General features: G+C 44.5%; 1 protein-coding gene across 1 annotated transcript; it reads right to left on the bottom strand.

Annotated features, from left to right (window-relative positions):
• Window positions 1–667: 667 nt before the first annotated feature.
• Window positions 668–22,639, bottom strand: LOC116487638 (calpain-2 catalytic subunit). The gene is made up of 21 exons (XM_032184706.1): window positions 22,388–22,639; window positions 22,228–22,297; window positions 16,736–16,854; window positions 16,261–16,394; window positions 15,856–16,024; window positions 13,984–14,067; window positions 12,315–12,400; window positions 11,858–11,932; window positions 11,515–11,675; window positions 10,859–11,028; window positions 10,005–10,016; window positions 8,466–8,677; window positions 7,802–7,838; window positions 6,934–6,999; window positions 6,627–6,684; window positions 5,929–5,993; window positions 4,695–4,763; window positions 3,936–4,014; window positions 3,680–3,796; window positions 3,095–3,153; window positions 668–1,355 (listed from the first exon to the last, which is right to left on the bottom strand). The coding sequence occupies exons 1-21, from the start codon at window positions 22,622–22,624 to the stop codon at window positions 1,332–1,334; spliced, it is 2,103 nt and encodes a 700-aa protein (XP_032040597.1). The 5' UTR covers window positions 22,625–22,639; the 3' UTR covers window positions 668–1,331.
• Between the last annotated feature and the right edge of the window lie 1,278 nt (window positions 22,640–23,917).

The following is a 23,917-nucleotide window of genomic DNA, read 5'->3' as shown; positions in this document are numbered from 1 at the left end:
AATGATATTTCTGCATTTGAAATTAAGCCATAGCTGATGCTCGCATATAACTGTTCTTAATCTTAGCTTCTAAAGGACACATTTGAAGAAAAAAACAACAAAAAAACATGGTACAAATATTTTCCAAATGAAAGAAAAAAACGTTTATAGCTATCTCTTCAGAAATAACCATTTGGTAATAAATACTGTTTAACACAGAAGATCAAATCTTTCCTTAAAGGTAAGGAATTTACTCACCTTCAGGCTTGTGTTTTCTTAATACGTTTTTACTACTTTCTGAAACGGTGCCCCTAAATACAAGAAATCGTACGAAGGAGGATATAATTCCTCAAATGGATGAAATTACATCAGATGTAGTGGGAGCTCTGGTCATGTTCACAACTTCATAATTTTGATAGCTCAGGAATGGGGTATGTGTTAGTGATAATCTTTCCTGGAAACATTTTTTTGAGCATTGACCTTTTGTGCATTGATCACATGTCAGGCTAAGACTGCATTAACTGATACACATTCAGCGTCTGATAGTGCCTCATCAGCTCTGGAATGTTGTTTTTCCCTCTTAAAAGGGAAACTTACTGTCCTGGACAACTGAAGCTCTGCATATGCTCTGTAAGCCCCTAAGGAAAACGCTTATTTTTCAAAAGGAATAATGGTGTTGCAAGCCTTATTTCCACTGTTATCTTTTTATTTAAGTTCTTTCTTGTATTTCAGAGGAAGATAAATAAGATACAGAAACTCAAAACCTGAGAGCACGTGCTTTATCTTGCAAGAGTCTGGTTGCCAACAGCCTCCTGCTACAGCGACATAAGGAGTCAGGATATAAAGTCCTGTCTTCAGTTTGTTAAAATGTGTACTTGTTAGTCAAATCCTTCAAAGAATATTTAACCCAAATAATGCTAGACTGTAATAGAAAACAGCCAGGGGACCCAGATCTTGTCCAACCATCTGTATGCTGAGATAATGCAACACCATCCCTTTTCTAACTTCAGAGAGGTGGGACCATGTGGTGCTGCTCTTTCGTTCAGAATTCATGTAAAACATCTTAAATATATTAGCAAAGCAATATTTTTAAAAGGTAGACTGAGAATTTATACTGAATTAAAGCTGTACAGAGGATATATAGTAGCAAATAAAGACTGTTAAGCCTATAAAATGAGGTTGCAGATTCTTCTGCTGTTGCACTAGCCCTTTTTCTTCTTTCTAATGATATGCAAAATTCCTATTTGTAAGTTAAGGCACATTCACTTTAGGATATTATTGTTTTTGTGTTGTATGTTGCTTGATTATCTTCACCTGATCTTTTTGAAGCATCTTGGGCTTATGGCAGTAGCTCAAATGACAGTGAAGCACAGCCACTATGAGAGAGGAAAATGACATGGAGTTAAAAAAAACAAACAAACACAAAAAACTGTACTAAGTATGCATGTTTCCACCTCTAGAATAATGAGGAAAGTCTTAAGTCAGAGAATCATAGAATAGCCTGAATTGGATGGGACCCACAGGGCTCATCAAGTCCAACTCCTGGCTCTACAAAGGATCACCCAAAAAGCAAACCATGTGTCTGAAAACGTTGTCCAAACACTTTTTGAACTCCGGCAGGCTCTCTGAAGAGCCTGGTCCAGTGCCCAACCACCCTTTCAGTGAAGAACCTATTCATAACATCCAGTCTGAGCCTTCCCTGCCATAGCTTTATGCTGTCATTGAGAAGAGTGCGTGCCCTTCTGCTTGCCCTCCAGAGGAAGCTTTTGGCCACGATGCCCTCTTGTTGGCCCTCTTCTCTAGTCCCGCAGAACCCTACTAGTGATGGGCTAACAGCCCAGTGTAACCGCATTTACTATAATGTTTTGAGCCCAACCCATCACATCAGCCACTTGTTCACCTATTGTATTATGTATGTGCTTATCTAGCTGTATGCTACACATGTTGTCCAGGAGGAGACAGTGAGAAATGGTATCGAAAGCTTTGCTGAAATCCAGATCACAACTGGCTTCTCGATCAACCAAGATGGGTGACCTTGTCATAAAAGGAAAATAAATTAAATAGGAGTTTCCCCTAGTGAACCCATCTTGGCTGTGACCAGTGACACAAACCCATCCAGCTGGAGCAGCAGAATCCTGCACAGCTTTGGGGTTGGTTGGGAGTTTTATCGTTACCACAGTCACAGTCCTCTAGCTCAGGGGTCCAACAGTCTATCGTCAGTGTTGAAGACAACAGAGGCAAAAATGGTACTAAACTTCTCTGCTTTGTCTATGTCCTACTTGTGAGGTGACCATCCCCACAAAGTAACATACTAATGTTATCTCTGATCCTACTTTTTGCTGTTAACATATTTAAAACCCACCCTTTTTATTGACCCCTTAGTACTGGCCAGCTTCAGCTAATTGAACTTTGGCCACACAAATTTTCTCCTTACAATAGCAAACAATCTCTGTAGTCCTCCCACGTTGTGCAACCTCAGTTCCACGGGGGGCCTCACGCTTTTTTTTCCTGACTAAGCACTAGAAGAACCCTGTTCAGCCAAGCTGACCTAATAATAAATATTATCACAGGAGTAATTTTATGATATTGCCTGAATGATTTGATTATATATCTCAGTTAAGGCAGAGGGATTTTGGAATGATGTGCACATTCCTCACTTAGGTCCAGAACTAAATTAGGTTCAGGTAATAAGCAAGTCAAACACATGCAGCAGGAGGGTAGCTTTCTTCTAGCACAGTCCTCTGCAGGTCACACATGGTGAAGAAAGCCTATGTGGTCAATACCATGAGTCACTACTATGCCTACATTTTTACTGTGTTACTGGCAGAAAAAGCAGGGAAGAGACATGCATAAGTTTCAGTCAAAATTACTTCCAGTAAATCACGAGTGACTTCTGGTTAAAATAACCCATCCTGAACATGACGTGATGTAGGTACGGTTTAAATAAGGCTAATCTTTCTTCAGGATGTTCATAAATACACAAGCTATATAAATCCATCATACATGTGAACACATAACCAACCATAACCAGTCAGAATAGAGTAAAACAGTCTCTACTGTTAATCCCTACCACCCACCCCCAAAATAAGAACAATTTAGAGCTAAATGAACTTACAGTCACGAGGTTCAGTTCTATTGTTCCAGTTTTCTCAGTATCCAATTTTCTAAACATTTCTGTGGTAGTAGAGAGAGATGACAGACAAGAATGAATACAGGAACAATGACTGGAAAGATTTTCTCTTCCCTGTGAGGAAAGTTTTCCCAGATTACAAGTTTATGACAACAGCCTATAACCCAAGCCACAAAGGGCCACTGTGAAGTCATCTCACTTCAGACAGAAATATTAGAACTGCAGACAGCGTATGTGAGCTACCTGCAAAACAGGCAGAAAAGGAGACTGAACGTTTTTCATGGTTCAGTCTGTAATATTAACACTCTTTGTCAACATAAAGCTGTTAAGAAGCATATTTATATTTTTAAAATCAGCATTTAGTTGTGTGCACAGAAGACTGACCCTGATTCTGCAGCCTGGCCTAAAATACTGATGCCTGGTTCTAGAAGTAGTATGTGGGATGGGCTGCAGGATTTGTATCTCGGCTTAAAGCTGCCTTGGTTCCAGTACAAAGCTTTCTGCATAAAATAACCTGGGCTTGAAAATGCAGAGCAACAGAGTCTGTTTAGTTATTAAACCTGTACTCACTGAACAAGGTTTCCAGACGAATCAAACACCGGACAAAGTTATCAAAGTCAATGATGAGATCTTCGTCAGCAAAACGAGCCACGATTATTTGATGTAACTGGCAGTTCAGCTTGAACCCTGAAATGCGATGACAAGGATTTAAAACAAAACAAACAAAAACAACCACAGGAAAAAAAAAATGCTGCCAGAAATTCAGTGAGCTGCTCTGGGTTACCCTCCAACCCGATCCATTCTATGATACTACGAATACAAATACCTGCTGCTTCCAGTGCTCTCCTCATCTCATACGAATTCATGGTACCGGATTTATCCACATCAATTTCCCTGTAAATTTTCTGCAGGACACAAAACGTTGTCAAAAATTCAGAGTGTGTTTTGGCTTTAGTCAGAAGTCTGAAGGCAAGGCTGACATAGCCATGGGCACTGAGGGCTAAAACCTTGGGGGCTGAGGACACACGATGCATGGTGGGTGAATGGTGGGAGGTGAGTTATGAACCTGCCCAGCAGTGTCCCTGCCTTGAGAACTGTGACTGCCACCCAACTTCTGGCCTCAAGCAGACAGCAGGCTGCCAAGCAAAATGCCCCAAGAAAACTCAATTTTTATTTCCTACTGCCTTATGTTCTGGTAGACTCTGTTTGGGGGGAGTTTTTGGTTGCACTTTTGGTTTTGCTAGGTAATTGACTTGGTCAATTAGTAGGACAGATGTGGGGATTAAATAACTCTGGGTTTACTATATCCATTTAACTGCTGTTCTTGTTTCCTTGTCCATTCTGCCCTGATCCTCTGAAACTAACATCACTGGCAGGGGAGAGAGGCTTTGTCTCTCTCAGACTGAAAGACATTTACTGACTCTTTGATAGAGTAAAACACAGCTTGCACTGACCATACACAAAGGTGCAGCATACAGAAACTCACAGTTAAACTCTCTAATACCTATATATCGTATGAGACAAAGCAATCTACAACCACCTATACATTTTATTTACAAGAAGTTTACAAGAAGTTGTGTCTTACCTGATATTTCTGAATCTTTGTCCAGAGTGTGTGGAACTCCTTCAGTCCCAGTTTTCCACTCCCATCATTCTTGTTTGAGTCAAGGTAATATCTTTGGAAGGAAGGAAAAGGATTTTCCTTCTCTGTGCTGAGTTTTACAGGGACACACGTGACTTAATTTAAAAAAAAAACAACCTGCAATTAAGAAAAGGATGCAAGTCCTCTCTGAAGTGTGCAGTTTTTTGTTTGTTTGCTTTGTTTGAACAAACTCATCCTGTAACTACACAGCTGTTCTCCAAGGCTTCTAGTCTTTCTAAACCAATAAAGTGACTGATTCATTTAAACTACAATCAGTTCAAAAGCCCTTCCTGCTTCTCCTCTAGCAATTTTCTATCTTTTCAATATACATATAAAAGAAGCAAAGATGATGCCATTTTGCTCTGCATAGTTGGTCAACATCTGCAGTTGTAGGTGCACGACTTACAAGTCTGGATTATAAACAGGAAAAGCCACAATCAAGCCTTCTATTTTGAGATTTCTTGCACAAACAGCTAACAAAAGAACTTAGGCACTCATTGATTCTCTCCCTAAAACCACTAAAGAGTCCCTTGCTAACTGCTGTATTTTACACCAGATTATAGCAGGGCATCACTTTGTTTTGGTAATTTTCCTTTCTTTCCTGAGTACACAGTTCAACTCCCACTGCGCAGAGAAGCTGGACACAACTATTCTTAGGCTTGAGACCTTCATCCTACACTTTCGCACTTATTCTTAGATGCAGAAGCTCCTAAAAGCCAGCACACTCTCTGGCTCCTGGTATTTGTTTGCCTTGTTTTCTAGTTGCTAGGTCCTTTTGATTTTATAATGCCCTTACCAACCCCAGCCAGATAAAAAAGCAGTTAAGTGCATGTTCAAACTCTACCAGCCAAGGCTATTCACACCACGCTGAAAGCCAGTGCCTTTTCCCAGCACAAACTCTGTCACCGGATAAACTGTAACACGCAACAGCTAGGAAGACTTCAAAGCAAGTGGCCCTGTCTGGAAATGGACTTTTTTCCCCATCACCCGAAAGGATTCACTTGTCATGGTCAGCAGCTAAAACAAGTGCTACCATTTTTATTTGGGGGAATCAGAGGAAACATGCTTTGTTGCCTCAGGAGGCACTGATATGATAGTATGGACCTCTCGCTGCAAAGGCAGCAGCTCACCTACTTCAGGCAGAAAAACAGCATCTAGGAACAGCCTGAAAGGATACATCTAGCATGTCAACCATTATTTTGCACGTCTCGATACTAAAGCCATCAGATTTAATATCTTGGCCTGTAAAGAAAGAGCGAGAGACAGGATTAATGTTTCTTAATACTGTTTCTTCTCTCCACCTCCCCCCCCCCATATGCAGAGGCACAGATGGACTCTGCAATTACACAAATTGGGATGCTAACTACAGTCACTGAGGCACTAGCAGCAGGAGGCGCCCTTATGGCCATCACTCCACAGTGCTCTCACAGCAGGATTCTGCAAGGATGTAAAGATCCTGCGTGATTCAATGCCGAGTACCAACAACAGCATCCCTTGATTACTATCAAGCTCTAATCATAGAATCATCTAGGTAGGAAAAGACCTCCAAGATCCTGAAGTCCCACCATCAGCTTGGCCTACCAAGTCCCATCACTTAATCAGTCCCTCTTGCTGGCAGTCAATTCCCTGTAGCAGGCACTGGGATAAAAGGCACCCATATGCACCAGGTACCCAAACACACCTCACTGAAGTGCACACACAACCTGCAAAACAGCTCAGGCACAGTCCATATTTCTCTGCAACCCCCTGAAGGAGTAGAACATGTGGTCTTGGCCATACGGACAATCTCTGCTCATGTGGTGCTCTCATGGCCACAGGAGGGCCATGGTATCCACTGGTATCCATCTGAAGTCACTGTTGGAGCAAGGTACTTACGTTTAGCCATGATTTTATTCAAGATACTGCGCAGCTCGAAGGCAGAGATCTCTGCATCCTGTGGAACAGAAGAAAAGAAGCCTTCACTAAGAGCTGTGGACACCATCTCACAAGCATCCTACATTTGCTAGTTGCAATTAGCATCTCTTGGAGTTTGTCAGTAATGTGGGTCTACCTTTACCTCCCATGAAACCCACCTGCACCATGTGCATTGTATAGTTTGGACCCCAATGGCCCTGAAGTGGCTGAGAGTTGTTCCTCTTACCCACTCAGCTGTGCCCCCAGTAAGACATAACAAAATACTCACACTTCCTGCTAGCTGTCCAAAAAGCTTTTTGAAGCTAGGTTCAATGTCATCTTCACTGATCTCAGTCTAGAAGAGAGAGACAAACACGGAATATGGAAAGGAGGAACTTTTCTGCCTGAGAAGGACTTGACACATTTCCTTGCCCCCAGTAAAACACAACTTAAATGGCAAAGTTGAAGGTATGGAGTGCATTTACTTTGATTTTAATCATTTTTTTTAGGGTTTCTTCAAAATGTTGGTGTTGCAAACACTGCAGGAACTAAGAACTTTTGCAATAGCTTTCATTAAAAAAAAAAAAAAGTTAAAAGACACAACCAACTACAGAAGTTTACTGTTGCTGCTACTACTGTTGGACTAGCTGTCCTCGTTTTAAGAAAAGATTGCAAAAATTAAGCTCTCATTAAAAAAAAAGAAATCCTATAGACATACAGAGACACAGTACTGGAAGGAAGACATTCTCAGCCTTGGCATGACTGAAAAAACGGTGATCCAATTCTTATTTATGAAAACAAAATCCCATGCAAAATCACACCTATGGCTAAAGGCCTGTGCTTCCAGATTCCCTGAGAGCAAAGGGAATTTCCCATGGCTTCAGTTACATCTGCAGACAGCACCTGATCCTGGGCACCTGGAAGGTCCAAGTTCACCACCACAGAAAAGGGACAACAGTTGTTTCCATTATTGCTTACAACTCTCTTTTTTAGACATAGAACTATGCATATCCAAAGATTTGTTTCCAAAGTGGGAAAACAGTTCTTGAACATGCCTGCAAAAAAATGTCACCTGACTAGGCCATGCAGGGAACAAGACAGTCCAAACCCATTTATTTATGGCAAAGATATCTCAATTTAAAATATTTAAGATATACCTCGTCAAAATTGGCCTCAATTTCATCATCTATAACCCTAGAAAGATAAAGAAATTGATATTAAAAACAGAAAAGTCACTTTTCTGGTACTTTTGCTTCAATATTTAAACTCTTTTAATTATCATAATAACAATGCATGTTCAAAGCTGGAGTGTTGAACCACAGACACACAGCTGGCATCCCATTTTTTTCACTGCTACGGAAAATATGCAAGGAGAGGTTACAGAATAGTAGAAAGATTTGTGCTTGCTGGGAAGTTGCTATGGGGATATGCTATTCCATACTCCTTCCCAAGGCCTCAGCCCACATGCTCTCTAGGACAAGACACATCTACAGCTAATGGCGTGCTCTGAACCAGCCCTACTGAAACCCAGCTTAGCGTTATCAAAGATAGCATCTGACTGAGCAATTCATTTGAATTTTTTTCCAGCATGATTTCAAATGCGTGAGCTGTTTCTTGTGGTCAGTGTGCTCACAAACAACAGAAAGCACACGTGTTGCTCCCTCTCCCTGGGGCTTTTTTGTTTTAACCTGTGCTCTGGGACCCAGCTGGCTACAGTCCAACAACTAAAAGCATCTGCCCAGACAAGAATTACCACAAAAAAAAAAAAAAAAAAAAATCATCCCATTCCTAGTAAATAATCCAAAGTAAAAAGCTACATACTTTGAGTCTGCATTTTTCTCAGAGAAGACTCGGAGGCAGAAATCTCCGTTTTTGTTGGGTTCGAAGGTAGATGGTACAATAATATATTCTCCTGCAGGGAGCTTGAACCGGTTCAGCACTTCTCGGAGGTTGATAAAGGTATTAGATTTTTCTCTTGCTTTGTTTGTCAGGAAGAAGTTTTTGCTCAGATGAATATTCGTCTGGCCAGAAAACTTACAAAAAGCAAAGAAACAGAGAAAACCCACTGTTTGCATGTATTTGCATTTATAAATGACAAAATAAAGATGACAGCTAGGTCTGAAAAAAAAGATATCCATTCCTGCAAAATGAAAGAGGAAAGAGGAAGAGGGTGGGTGTCTCACACCACAACACTCCTGAGCTGTAGGTGCAAACTATCTCATCTCACTAAGATATTCAGGCCATGCTTTTATTTTGCAGATTGTGAAGACATTTGGCAAACTCTTCCACAGCACATCTTGAAGGCTGGATGTCTTACAGCTGATGTCTCTCTGAGCCCCAGAGCTGGTGCCACCAGGGTACCACAGCTCTGCTCCGCCTGCAAAGTCAGGCTGCCTTCTGACAGAGAGCCCAGTTATGCAGGGCTCTGGGAATCAAATAAATGTTGCATATTTTAAAAGTGTATTTGGAGTGTGACATGCAGAATACGCAGGGTTTTAATGTCTGGCTGTCTCAGATCTAGAAGTAATCACTAGCAATGTGCACAGCTCAGAAACATCCCCTTCCCCTTTGCCCAGATTTTTAAGAATGCAAAACCCCTCAAACCTGTTTGTGGTGATGTTGGGAGAAGACAGTTAAGGGACTGTAGTTCAAGTCTTTTTTTTAAATGCAAATCGGGTTTTTGGACCACTATGTCAAGAATTGAGGGGCTGACAGAATATTGCTAAAGGATTCAAAAGCACAGCATTTCCTTTATGGTGAAACCATGTTTGACATAGCAGCCACTTACGCCACATGCCGTTCCTGTGCCTCAAGAGGGATTTGTGTGCACCCACACAGGTGCAGGAAGCCATGTCCTAAGGTCACCCTGCCATTTTGCTCAACCTCATTCATTCTTTTGAGGAGCAATGACTCAGGTGTCTACAGCCCTGCCTCATATTGCACAGCTATACAACCCCTCTTTGATCTCTGGGGCATGCTATTAACCACCTGAAGGTACAACCTGAGAGAAAAGAAGGACAGTGCTTAGGGAAATGGGAATAAACACCTCTGTGGAACATTAATTTTGTGTCAGGCATGAACTCTGTGCAAACCAGGAACAAGTGTGGGTCTTAGTTGGGAGAAAAACCATGAAAGAGAAGCTTTTGTGAGTTTCTGCTGTACAGAGAGCGCTTACCTCAACCCAGGACATTTTGAAAATGCAACATGTGCTCAAGCCCACTACCACAATGAAAGGCCACTAACTTTAGGCTCTGCATAGCCAATATGGTCCTTCAGTGAAGGAGGATCCTCTTAACTGTTTCTTCCCACAAGTCATTCAGCCCCATCTCTGCACCTTGAATACCAATGCACTCTACATACCTCTGGGGGCACCTGCAGGGAGAAAGGAATGGTGTTAGTTGTGTATTGAACAGGGCTCCAGGGCTACTGCTTTTCATTGCTGGTTACCAGCTACATCCACACAAGAAAAAAAATAAGAGCTTGAGAGTGAAGGTGAGTACTGAGCCCCTGTGTTTCTTTGCAGTTTTCTGCTTCCTTACAGGACCAGGGAACCTATTTCTGCATTAAACCTTATTTGCCTCTGGGTACCAGATTCTTTGGCAAACCTTTTCCTAATCTGGGATACTGAGAAAGCAAGCAATTACTTATATCACCTACAGCTACAGAGCAAACCCCAGACAAGACTATTATTCCTACTTCCAGTGGCAGGTAAGTGCTGCTTTGTATTTCTGAACAAAATGTCCTGGGTAAGGAGCTACCACAGACACACCCCTGAACCTTTATTCAGCAGAAAGGGTTTTGCAGGTGTTTTGGCTGGTTCTGCTGTTGGGTTCACACTTCCCAAGCTGTGCAGGTGTCCCAGTTAGCGTCACATCCCTGTTACAACTGCTCTTCTTCAGCCTCTCTTTACCACAGCCTGACAAACAAAGCTCAAACTGTATTTCTGTACTTTACAGGTGTTTTTTTCATTTTTAAATTAATTTTCTGCTCCTCCATGTGGAAGCACAGAACAATAGGTGGGAAGGGGTCTCTGTGTGTCATCTGGTTCAAACCCCTACAAACCCCTGTGCTTGACCAGTATTTTGGTGGAAGTTAATTTTATAAACATATAAGTGGAATTTTCCTCGCATCTGCTGGTGTCTGACTCAGCCCTGCTGAGTTTGGGCCAAATGCCCAGGTTTTTTTTCCTTTTCCTCCCCGTGTACCTTACTTGCCTCATAAATTGCAAAGCCGATAGTGTGCATGTCCTCTCCCATCTTCCTCTGTTTCCTCCGATGCTTCTGAATCAGGCCAATGAGGAAAGTGCAGCCCCTCTCAGGATCGTCAGGATCCTCATCTTCTTCCTCCAGCTTGATTAAATACTGTGGATTTGTCCAGAAAGTGTCTGGGAAGTGGATTTATACAAACTGCTCAGAGTTTTGTTTATCAACACGGCTGCTTTCAAAGATGTCAGCTAGGACAGATGCAGCTCTGGCTTCCAAATCAAGCTCTGACTAACACTCTCCTCCCAGCCTTGCAACCACAACTAGACCCTTATCAGGGAGCTATGTCTTCCATGAATGTACACTTTTTGGACATCAGTCCCCACTACCTCACAGTCACATCCACAGTACACCCCAAACCAGTGAATACGAAGGACAGGAATTTGCAGCAACAGGGCAGGAGGGATATGTCAGGCATGCAGGGCTGACCATGCCACAAAGCCAGCACCAGGTCAGATGCAGAAAGGTCTCACTGCTTCACCAGGACCATGGCTTTAACCCAGCCCCTTGCACTGGGAGAACAACCACCCGGACACTGAAGCTCCCAGAGCAAGAACAAGCAGGAGAGCAAGCGTTTCTCCAGGAGAGCAGTGTCTCCACACTCTTACTCGGGTAATTCCTGCAGCCCCCTGCAGTAGCTCCTCGCCTCCAGTTCCCATCCAGCTTCAGCAGGCTCCACTTCTTGTACCTGTCACTTGCCAGGGTATCTGGAGTCAAATTGCAGATCTCCAGGCGGGAGTAATGCCTCAAGAAGTCGTTGAACGCCATCCTGTGGGAGGCAATGCCACAGAGAGCATCTCCTCAGCATGGACAGTTTTTCCGGCTAGCTACCTTGTCCATCTCCCCCCTCTCCTGCTGCAACTTAGCACTAAGATTTTGGATGAATTTGCTCACTCATTTTTGAGAGTGTGGTGGGAGAAGGTACTATGTGTGGAAAAAAGGCTTACTTACCAGAACTCCCCATCTTCGTGTCTCCTTGTCAGCCGCTCCCGCACCTCTGGGTCAACACCACTCCAGTTTGGGCAGCTGAGAGACAAACCCACATTAGCTACAGATTAGTAAAGGATAAATCCTAATGTAGCTGATCTGGCTCAACATATTCTCAAGTTTTCAGAAGTTCACCACTGAATTTGTTTGGGCTGTTAAAGAAGCAGAAACTACACAAATGCTTGCAGGAATCACCAACCAAATCACTGTAGCTAGGACAAAAGCAGGTGTTTGCACAGAGGGTGCTGGACTGGTGGGAGATACAGTGGTGGGATGCTTCTTTTAAATAGCTCAAAGTGATCACCACAACCAGATGTGACTTTCAGAGGAGTTTTAGGTAGGGAGAAAACAGAGGACAGCAGAAATAGAGCCACATCCCTGCAGCCAACACTAGTAGGCAACACGCAAACCTCTGACTCACTTGTCATTCCATTTTCCGGTCCATTCCACTTCCCCCCAGGGATTTCGGATTCTGATCAGCTTTTGAACACTTCCTCTGAAGTTCACCTGAGGGTAGAAATGTATGTAGAGTTACCCAGGGACTCAGCACTGTGCTCCCCTTCATCTTTTTAACAGGAGTTAAAGGACATGGCAGAGTAAATATTTCAGTGCTACACACGATAACGTATATGCACAAGCACACACTCAGCTAGTCCACAGACATAAGTCCTGAGTTAAACTGATTTTGAATGAGCACCCAAGCATGTCCAGAGAAAGTTTACAGCATGCACAAATCAAAGCTCAAGTCAACCAAAATATCCATTTTGTGCTGCTAAGGAAATACCTCTTAGAGGATTTCAAGCAGAAATAATGTAAAGCTACTCCAAGACCGGCAAAAAGCATGTGCAAGGGGATATTTCTTAATAATCATCATCTTTATAGTATAAACTGCCCGCTCACATTGAAATGTTCCCCCCCGACCTGAACTAATCAATTACAAGGGATGGGGTACTCAGCGTGGCCCTGGTGCTGTCAGCCACAAGCCCTCTGACCACTCATGCGCCCCGCAGTGCAGCAGTACCTTCTTGCTCTTTGAAGAGGCCCTGGCGTGTTATCTGCTGATCGCTGTGCACACAGAGCCCGGGCCAAACAAAGCGTTATGAGTTTCAATAGGAACAGCCATTATTTTTGGGAACACACAGCACCAACTGGCGGCAGGAGCTGGGGCACCGCTAGAGCTTGAAGCAAAGCAAACAGCAGAGAATAGGCAGAGCACAGAAGTCCAGGGATGGGGTTCCAGTGTCCAAGATGAAGTCTCCTTACAAAGCCTGCAAATATCTCCAAAGGAAAAGCTTGCATAAGTCATGTCCATTTGTGAATTAAGGCCAAATTCCCTCTTCACTGCTGCTGCTGTGAGAGGAGGACCAAGTACAAGCACACCAACCTGCCTGTTAATGCTGGTCACCCCCATGCAGCATTGTGGCTGCTGACTCACCGCATCTCACTCTGTTTCAGGGACTTCACAAATAATGACTGAGGTGGCCAGAAGTCCTTTACACATATGAAGGATGCCACGGCCTGTCTGCTTTCTTCTGGTTTTGCTCACCTTAACTTCACCAGTCACCTATTCTTTGATAAGTACCTGCCTTTCAAACACTGTGCTCTACTGAAAGGCACTGCTTGCTATTATTTAAGGGACAACAATAATTCAATTATTATTATTATTTTTTGCTTGGCACCTGTCTCACACACGTTGCTGTATATTTAAGGCCGCCCACTGCAGACGTGTTGAGGGCCACATTGTCATCAGAGCGTAGTGTGCCCTCTGCAGACAGCTTCTCACCTCCCTGCTTACTAGGGATCAGCAGAGAATATATATACATATATGTGTGTGCATGTATATAAGATTTAATATAATAAATGTATATATTTTTTTTTGGTCAAAAACTCCAAGAAGTCAAGTTTGTGTTTTTCCAAAACACATGGATTAACTCAGTATTTCTTCAGAAAGAGACTCAAAAAACTGTTTCTGCAAAAAAGGTTAGACTGAAGAATTTGTGTCTTTGAAGGCAAATCTGTTGCTGCTACAGCCCAGGGAGGACTATGCTCAGGGCTTGCCGCGTTTGACCCTGTCAGGGCAGAGCACCTACCTCTTCTGCCCCGGTGACAGAGTATGCGTGTCCCTTCACCAGCTTCTGGGATGTGACTGCCTCCGTTTCGGCCGCACTGGTGATCTGGAAGAGCAAAGAAACTCAGCATGCCTGGTGCAAGGGGGACTCAGAGGTGAAACTCCAGCCTCTACAGGAGCTTTCAGCTCACTGGGAGGTGGCAGGGGTGGTTCGGCTGCTGCACAGGAGCAATGAGAGCAATCCGGAGTGTTGTCAAGGGACCAGCAGGAACACAGTGGATAACCAGTCTGAGTCTGCCAAGGTGTCACCAGGGATCACACACAGATCCAGTAAGCCCCAGTGCTCTGCTTCTAGACCAAAACACCTCCTTCGGCTCCACAGTGGAGTGGGAGGCTCCCCTTCCCTTCCCCAGCATCCTAGGGCCTGCCACACACAGCAACAAGGGAGAAGGCTGCACTTTGAATGCCACTCATACCTGAAGGTACACCACTGTCTCTTCTTTTTGTGACTATTGCAATAATTGTGCAGTCTGGCCTATGAACACTGCAGAAAAAAATCGCTTCTTGCTAGAAAGTGACTGCTTGATATCCTGCTCTAAAGCCACTTCAGCCTCTATTAAACATGTTTGCAATTCTCCTTCTACCTTTTCAGAAAGCATATGATCTTTAAACAAGCACAGCTTAATGCTTAAACAAGCTTGATGCTTAAAAAAATAAAAAAGAGGGTGGGATCTAGCAGACAGGATTCCTGCTGCCAATTCCTGCTCTATTACTGATCCACGGAGCTTAATTTGTGTTTTCCTGTTTCTCTGACAGACAAGAAAAGATTTTAGAGGATTTTTCAGAGACTAAAGTCACCAACAATCAGTTTACAACATGTAAAGCATCAGCACTCACCAACAAAGGAATATGTTTACTTCCTGCCACCCCCAACAAGAGATTTGTATTATTCTGGGACAAAAACCCAGATGTCACATTCTTGTATAAATGCAGACTAGTAAAACAGGTCTGGAAGCTCCTGTAAAGTCACATGTTGACATTAACAAAGTACTTGTCCTACTGTGAAGTTTTCCTCTCTTATGACTTGGATTTAACATAAAAAAAAATAGGAAAAAACACTTGAGTCTGCATTATGAATTGAGTTCTTGTCAACAGTTTACCTTCCCTTTAGCCATAACTAAGATCTAATCTCCTTTGAGTATGTTGGTTACCATAACAATACTCAAATTCATCTCACTGGAGCTAAAAGTGATGCTCAATTGCTGTAAGCATAGCCAAAGCTCGTCTTACACTGCAGATTCAGATTTTGGCAACATGTTTTCTGACAAAACCTTTTAAATGACTGGCAACAGCCCTAGCCTCCCTTGGAGAACATACCCCAGGTTGTTTTTTTGGAACCTTCTGGTGCAATTTGTACGACAAGCAGGCTGTGAGATGGACTGAGGTTGCCACATCTGAGCACAACAGGAGGAACCATTAGCAGCAGCTTTCCGTCCAAAGCCACTTAGCCTGCGATAGCCTGCTGCCAACAGTCTTTCTTGAGAACAAAGACTTAGATCAGGATCCCTAATGAGTTACTCATACAATTTTTCACCATGAACCTATGAAACAGCAGAAACTTTAGGTCTCAAGGAAGAACAACAAGTGAGGCAATGAGCTTTTACATACAAACTAATGAAATCTATGATTCAACCTATTCTCTGTTCAACCTTTGACATGTGTCATGCAAAATGGGTCAAATTCTCCAGGCATAAGGGTGAGCAGAGAACTGGTCTTCAAGATGCAGAGGAGAAGAACATCCTCTGTGGACCTCCTGCAGGTGGAGCACAGGTCCACCTTCCAGCCAACCACCCATATAGCAGCCAAGTGTCCAGCAATAAGCCCACTAACTCACATCGATGGAGCAGCCCAGGAGAGAGCCTTTCTCCAGTGCTTTCTGAATGATTTTGAAGAGGTTGGGTGGTGCCTTCTGCAGCTCATACCATTCTGCAATTCCACCAGTGAAGTCCTCAAAGCCTTCAGTGGTGGTGCCGCCAGAGAGAGCCTCATATGATCCGTTCAGCCTGCATGAAAACACATGCACACACATCAGGTTCTCTATTCTCCTTTTCTTTTGGAGACAGGCATTCTGCTGTGTGAACTGTCACAGCATTTCTGCTTCCAGCTGCACCATGGCAGCTACAAATGTGTAGTATCTGCACAGTGGCAGATGCTATGGTGAAACAGAGGCATGAGGAGTTCTTGAGCAGAGCACAGCAGCCCCCTTTGCCCAAAGATACCCACCCTGGCCCTTACTCACTTGGCATAGGCCTTCTCCAGCAGCGCGCTCCAGAACTCACTGCCCTCTGCTGAGTGCACGAAGAGCAGCTCCCCGTTCTTGGTGGGCAGCCGGTCATCCACCACGACATCCACCCACTCCCCATACTGCCAGAACTGGAAGAGAGCACAAACTCTTTGTCACTGTCCCATGTCCACCAACACCAATTTCCTGGAGGAAAAGCAAGCCTCCTGGCAGTAACTTCACCAATGCTGTACAGCTGGATCTGCAAATAGAGGAAAGACCCCAGACAGAGCCTCTGCTCCTGTGGCTCTGTGATCAGTGGCCTTTTTCCTTCCATCACTGTCACTCTCCTAGAGTTTCTCTGTGTTTTCAGCCTGTCTTTTCAACATTCCTTAAGATGTTGCAAGAGGTGTCCCACACATAGACCTGGCCAACCATGCAGGTTCCTAGCCAACAGCACCTGGGGGAAGGCAAGACCCAGTTTTCCTCATACCTGGAAGTGGAAGATTCCTGCATACTCATCCTGGAAACTTTGGTCGTTGGGAACAACACGGGCCAGAATTTCTTCATTCAGGGTGAGAGAGGCGATAGCTGCTAAGAGCCAGCAGTCCCCTGTAAGAAAAAAACAAACAGAATTGACAACTCATTATTCAAAATTATTCTCTAACTTACGTACTCCCTAGGGATTGATCATTTTAACTAGCATGAGGATCACCATGACTGCTGAGGCAATTGATCGCCACTCAGAAGATGAATCACTGCAGCTGTGATGAGATGATCCCTTCCATCAGTTTACCTCTGAAACAGATCAAGTGTATGTACACAAATACATGCCATTTCCAGGCAAATGTGGTATTTCCTCAAGACCAAAACAAACAGGCACCCATGCTGGGACTATACAAAAGAAGATTTAATATTCAATAGAGTACCTGCAGGTTAGGAAGCAGCATGGTGAAAAGGCAAAGTGCAGGGCCTGTGGGCACACACAGGTACTCTGAGGTGCATTATTTTCCTCAAAAGACCAGTGTTTTCTCAAGGATAGGCTGCTTTCCTTTCCCTTCTCCATGCTTCATAAATGCTTATTCACTTGCCATCTAGAGGTCTACCCTAGGGATGAGCTTGCCAGCCTCCTACCAAACAGGAGCTCCTTTGATTTTATACACCTCTGGAGGCTCTTGCCAGAGACCTCTTTGTCTAGTCCAACATCCAACTCTGGCGCTGGCCACCAGAGAATCAGGAGAGGTCTGAAGGCAGGCACTGTTTGCCAGTCTTACACACCTCTTCATCCTTCTTGGGATGGAGCCAACATACACCAAGCCCGTAGGCCAGAACCCCGGGGTCCCGGTTGTCTGGACAGTATTTTTCCACACCATCTCTTACAGAGCAGGAGGCTGCAACTGTATAAACATTACCTCTGTTTTTCTGTAATTATTTTCAGAAACAGATGTTATTTTAACAAAGTGGCTACCTTTCATTTACCATGGGCATGACCCTCTTTCCTGCAGCTGCATGAGGGCCTTAGTAGTGACCCTTCGTGGCAGTTCTTCTTACAGAGCAGGACCCTACAGGTCTCTGTAAGCAAACTCTTGGATCAAAAGGTAACAGGACTTCAACTGCAGCCCAGACCTGTGCTCTCCCATGCACAGCCTGCCCACACAGAGTGAAGGATTGCTGGGTTTTGTTTGTTTGTTTCAACAAAGGTGTTTTCAAACAAACCTGGCAACACAGTAAGCACTTGGGAGATGATGCCCGGAGACCTGTTTGGTACCAAGGATCCCTGATTTTAGATCTCCGAAACAGATTGCGAACTTCAGTACTTTTACAGAGTCCTAGAGACAGCTCCCTGCCAGAGAACAGCCCTGGCGCTTTGGGGCTCTTGTGTGGCTGAACTGAATGAACACCTTACCACCTCTGAATTAATACCTTATTGCCTCCTCCCCTTCCTCCTTAACATTTTTTTCCTCCCACTGGCACTCACTGCACAACAAGTCAATTCATTAATCCAGACAAAAAAGTCCTTCTGTTGGCTTACTGAGTTAAAGGAGGTTACCACAAGAGAACAGCGGGTTATTATGGACTTACAGTAGAATTGTTATATACCAGAGACACTGTGGGCAGTGGGAGAAGGGGTTGGATGTACACATATACATGTACACCAGATCAGCTGCCTAAGCACAGCAAAATGCTGCAGGAACAACTACAAATTAGGGTGTTTTTAAGACTAACATAATCCTAAGAGAAGAAAGAGAGCTGGGATCTTCATCCTCTCATTTGTGCCACTGCCCCTCAAGCAGGGACACACATTCATACCTGGGGAAAGTTAGCAAGCCTCAGTGCAACATTTAATTTATAACAAACAGGCAATCTCAAAGCACCCTGAACACTAGGAACATTCATGAAACACCTCAAAAAAACAACAACAACAAAAACAACAACAACAAAAAAAAAAACACACACAAAAACCATAAACCGATAGATTAACTGGTCTCACCTCAGCACAGATGCCAAATAACCTACCAGCCTCAGAGTTACAGGTCCCTGGATTAAAGTTTATCAGCAGGACTGTATATAGGAGCTAGACATGTCTTTATCTGAGCTGACAGTTCTAAACTTTATAAGCAACATCCAGAGTACACATACACAGCAGAACAAAGATGCTGCTGCTCCTCCTGTTGGGGGTGTCTTTCCTCCCAGTTGCTCAACCTGTAGCATAAACCTGAATTTTACATACTGCAGAGCTTTGCTCAACTTGGCCACTACAAGAGGCTTCCAGAGCATCTGACATTGGTGTTACTAATCTCAGAAAAGTCACAGAGGATCTCTAAGCCCTTAAGCACAATTTAGGAGTAATTTTATTTTTTTCTTTTTCCTTTTTTTTTTTTTTCTTGGTTGCTTCCTGTGTGTTGCCGTCAATATTTTTTCTTATTTCTATAAACAACATTAACAAAAAAATGCTACTGCAAGGCAAGCATACATGTACATAGCCACAAGGTGTTTGGTTTGAAACAGGCCATTCTGGAGAGCTACGAGAGGCAAAGCTTCCCAGTGAAGCATCTGGAGTGGAGCACTGGGAGGGCAGCCCACGCAAGAGTCAAAGGGGTGCCATGGACCCCATGCAAGGCGTCAAAGGAAAAAATGTACATTCACCGAACCTCAAAAAAAAAAAAAAATAAAACACTCATAGCTATAGCTTAGCAACTACATCAATGGCTGAATGTATTTATATTAACACCCTGGGACTCCAGGAAGCTGTCTGGCTAGAAACAATAGGCTGTGGCAACACACCAACAGTACAGTGGTTCCCAGTTTTGGAAAAACATGCATATAATTTTCTAAATTCAACCTACTGAATTTACTATCTTTTCCACATCTGTATTGAAGGAGGAGACATCTGTGTCTAACAGCAACTAAGAGATACCGTGCTCTGTATGCCCCAGTGTTGTGATACCATGGTGACATCCCCTCCAAAGAACAGGGTAAAGGGTGAATAAGCTTCCTCTCTGCAGTGACTTTGGTTTCTTCCCTCTGCTGTAGTGAGTCACCAATTCCATTTGCTGCCGTTCTTGGCCAAATAGCATAATTGACTTCAGACCTGATACTGCAAAACTGATTCCAAAACTGCCTTAAAGAGCTTCTTATAAAAACGAACAAACAGGAACAGAACAAAGGATAACCCAAAGCTGAAGGGGAAGAACTTTGGTGTCTAGTGAAACTAATGATCTTATTGTTCTGTGTTAGCAATCCAGGATGCCTTTTGTGTGTCAGAGCATCATCCAGCACCCATCAAAACCGATGAAACAAATCTGTCAGCTATACCTGGCCCACAGACCAAAGGCTCTTGGGTAAAAAAAACTTCTGCTCACTGATAAAACTGTTTGGTTATATGGCCTGTGCCAAGAAGCCTGTCACAGCAGGGATGGGCACATGTGCTTTGGACACCTGATCTGACCCTTCAATACTCTCAGATGCTCTGAATGGCTTAGCAACAGCTACACAGCTCCCTGTGAGCACAGGTCTGTTACTCTGTGGTCAAGCCTTCTGGGTGATAAATAGACTACAAAAGTTTTCTATGAAAAAAGCAGCATAATAACACCAAGTATGGTGTTCTAAGAGCACCTGAAGTTTTCCAGTACAATGCCCTCCAGAATATCCCAAAACGCGATGGGACATCAGTGTCAACACAGAAAGTTCTAGCAAATGACTAGCAAATTTACCAAATCTAGCAAAAAGACACTTAAGCAAGTGTCTCAGTACAAATGTGATTGTCGAGTGAAGCAGTGGCAAAAAAAACACATTTGCATGAGACAGTTGTTAGTCTCACCATGTCAAAAAGCGCAGACCCAACAAAGGTCTTAGTAACTCGGTGGCTATGCAGAGGAAAGATCAATAGCATCTGATTTTTAATCAACAGCTGACACAGAAGACAACTCCTCTGCCTAGATCTATACGAAGATAGTGAGGTGAGTCACAGCAATAGTTAGTCACATTGAAAACAGGAACACACACATGAACACTAATACTCTCCTATTCAAATATTATTTCAGGACATAAAGAAATACAAGCTGTGACTCAGTTCATGATCTTCGGTGGTACAATACAACCACATGAAAACATCTGACTGATCAACTACAGCAACAAATGCTTTCTTCAACTTTCAGCAAGGCTCAGCATTAGCAACAGCACCTCCAACATTTGCAAACTAAATTACTTTCCCCCTTTCCCCCCCGCAGTACTGCTGCTTGACAGCATTGGAATAGAAAAGCTGGAAGCCTGCAGAACGCAGAAAGCAACTAAGTGCCTTTGGAAACACTCATCTCTGCAAAATGCTAGCTGCTGAAATGAAATGACAATAGACTGCAATTTCAAGTCGAACAGTAACTTAGCTGTAAAGTTGCACATCAAAAATAGAGGACAAGTATCTGGCATGTGTGCTACACACTTGAACATGTGTTATGCCAAAGCAGTCATCATGTTACCAAGCAGAAGGAGAACACATGAAGGAGGCTGACAGAAAGCTCACAGCTTGCTCTTCTGACATAGCAATGCCAGTGACATGCTAAGGACCTGAGACACACAACGGAGCCTCATCCATGCAACTGGTGATACTGAGGTATAAGGAGAAATGAATTGACAACGTAAGGGTTTATTTAAGTCTCGGTGCTTTTTATGCAAATTGTATCTTACTGTTGAAGTACCAACCTGAATAACTTCTGAAAGAAAACATGAGCACAAAGCGTTAGAAATAAGCTTCCCTATCCTAGTTTTTTACAATAAAACACAAATAGCTGCATCAGGAACTGGAACTAGGACTAGAAACTAACTAGCCACGACATCCCTAACTTTACGCTGACGAAAAGCAAACAGGCAGACCTGTCAGCTTCATTCTTTTGCCACTCTCACTGAGAAAGCACAATGAATGGAGCATATTACTCACGTTTCCTCACACTGAGACCAAGAGTTTTCCTCAACTGCACTATCAGTCGAATCCAGAATCCTGAAAGCTCTCCCTGTAATAAATGCTGCTTTTATAGAAATAAAGCGCTGCCGTACAAACTCAGTAGCATGCATGGCAAAAGCAGAGAGCTTGCAGGTGGGGCTGGGCATGTACACCTGTTTCTCTCCAGATAGCGCAGGTCTGCTGTCCCGGAGAGCCGGCAAGCAGCAGGGAATCCCTTCTTGTCTGCATTCTGCGACTTGCCAGGTTTGCAGGGCTGCTGCCTGCCCTGCAGCACGCTCTCCCTCTTGCTGGGGGAAGAAGCACCATGCTACAGGCACAGCTGCTCCCAGCAGAAATGCTGTTTCAACAGCAAAACCAAGATGCTGAGCTGAGGAGCACAAGCCAAGAGCTGGCAGCATTCAGAGACACATCAGAAAACCAGTCTGCATCATCTCTGCTCAATCAGACAGGAAGAAATCCGGTAGGATGCACAAAGATGTAGGAAGCACTGTTGCGGAAAAGTCAGATTTCTGCATGTCCTCCCTTACCTAGGGCCCCTTGGCAGATGTCCGTTCGCGTGGCTCCGCCGGCTATGAACTGCGGGCTGGCACACAGCTCCTGGGGACGACAGCAAGCCCGGCATCACTGCACCCGCAGCACCGTGGGGGGCACCCACCCGGCGGGCACCCACCCGGGGCCGGCACCTACCGTGGGTCTGCGCCACTCGACGCCCCGCGTCTTGAAGGAGCTGGGTCCCAGCTCGTTGTATCCCAGCGCGGCGGGGCCGGCGGGGAAGGAGGGGTCGTGGAAGAGGCGCCCCGCCTGCAGGCACTCCTGCCGCAGCGCCCCGAAGCGCTGGCCCAGGTAGGGGACGGCGTGGCCGTGCCGCCCCGCGCCCAGCGCCGCCGCCCGCTCCTTCGCCAGCGCCTCCGCCATGCCCGCCATGGCCGCGGCCTGCCCCGCCCTGCCCCGCGTCACGGGGAGGGGGAAACCAAACCACACCACACCACACCAAACCAAACCACACCAAACCAAACCGGTGCTGAAATGATAACCGCTGCTATCACACTGAGCGGTTACGGCCTGCCGTGCTGTCCCGGTTTTCTGTCAGTGCTCGTCCGTCCACAGCTGGTGCTCGGCGAGGGGGGGGCTTCAGCTCGGGGTGCGCTGCTGCCGCTGGCACCAGCACAGCGCTGCATTCCTCGCAGGGAGGGTTCAGAGTGTTTGTTGCATGTTTCAGGTCTGACTCACGCCTTCAGAGCGCTCCCCAGGCGGTGGTGGGGAGGCTAAGAGCACTTGGTAGCTGCACCCACCACCTGCACTCGGCGGCTGCCTGCCTCCAAAGGACAGGCACGGCATTTGGTGTGGTGTGTCCCGAGGCCTCTACGCACCGAAGAACTGTTCAGAGCCATTCTAGTGGACTAAAATTAATGCTATTGATTGAAGAAATGTGTAAAGAATCATAAAATACCACGTGCTGAGATGTGGTGGGAATTGTTCCTTGAAAACTGCAAATTGGTTGTTTTTCTTCGTTGATGCACCAAGGGCCACTTTCTGTCCACTTGCTTGGTGGCTTTGGACTTTTCGGATTTCATAAGCAAGAAGGCCACTTAATCAGGAAAAAAAAAAAAAGAGACAATAGCAACTCACCGCTTTATAATTTAACCAATGAGCCAGTTGCATCCTGCTGTGAGGGATCCAGTAACCGTAGTGCTGCTCAAAAGGCATTTGTTTGGCTCCACACAGTGGCTCAAATCTGTACAGCTGCCACAAATCAGACCTCTTTTTCCAGAGCTGCAGTAAAAGCAAACGAGGGTCAGTTTAAAGCAGTGGTTTTCACTGGCCTACAAAACCAGTTTTGTTTTGTGAACTCCTCTGGCCAGTTTCCAGTAGATGCAGAAGTTTCAGTGAGGTTAAGATTTGTCACGTAATAGCTCTTTTTCTTACTCATCTACTCTGTACCCCATAGGTGACATTCACAGACCATTCTGGGGTCTGCTACAGCATGCCCAATGCCTTTGCTTGGACAATGATCAAAAAGATCAAGTGTGTACAAGAAACTTACATGGTCTCTCTGTGCAGTCAGTTACCAGAGTTTTCTTAGAATCTCTGCAGTGGGACAGGGGCTAAGACAGAGCCAAAGAGAGGAGAACAGAAAGAAGCAAAGGCAGAAGGAAACTGAGCCAGCAAGAACGCAACCAGGAGGCAGTAGGAGAGGTCCCTGAGATGGTGCAGAGA

The sequence above is a fragment of the Aythya fuligula genome, chromosome 3 (assembly GCF_009819795.1).
Source record: "Aythya fuligula isolate bAytFul2 chromosome 3, bAytFul2.pri, whole genome shotgun sequence".
Taxonomy (NCBI): Eukaryota; Metazoa; Chordata; class Aves; order Anseriformes; family Anatidae; genus Aythya; species Aythya fuligula.
This window is presented reverse-complemented; position numbering and strand designations above follow the sequence as displayed.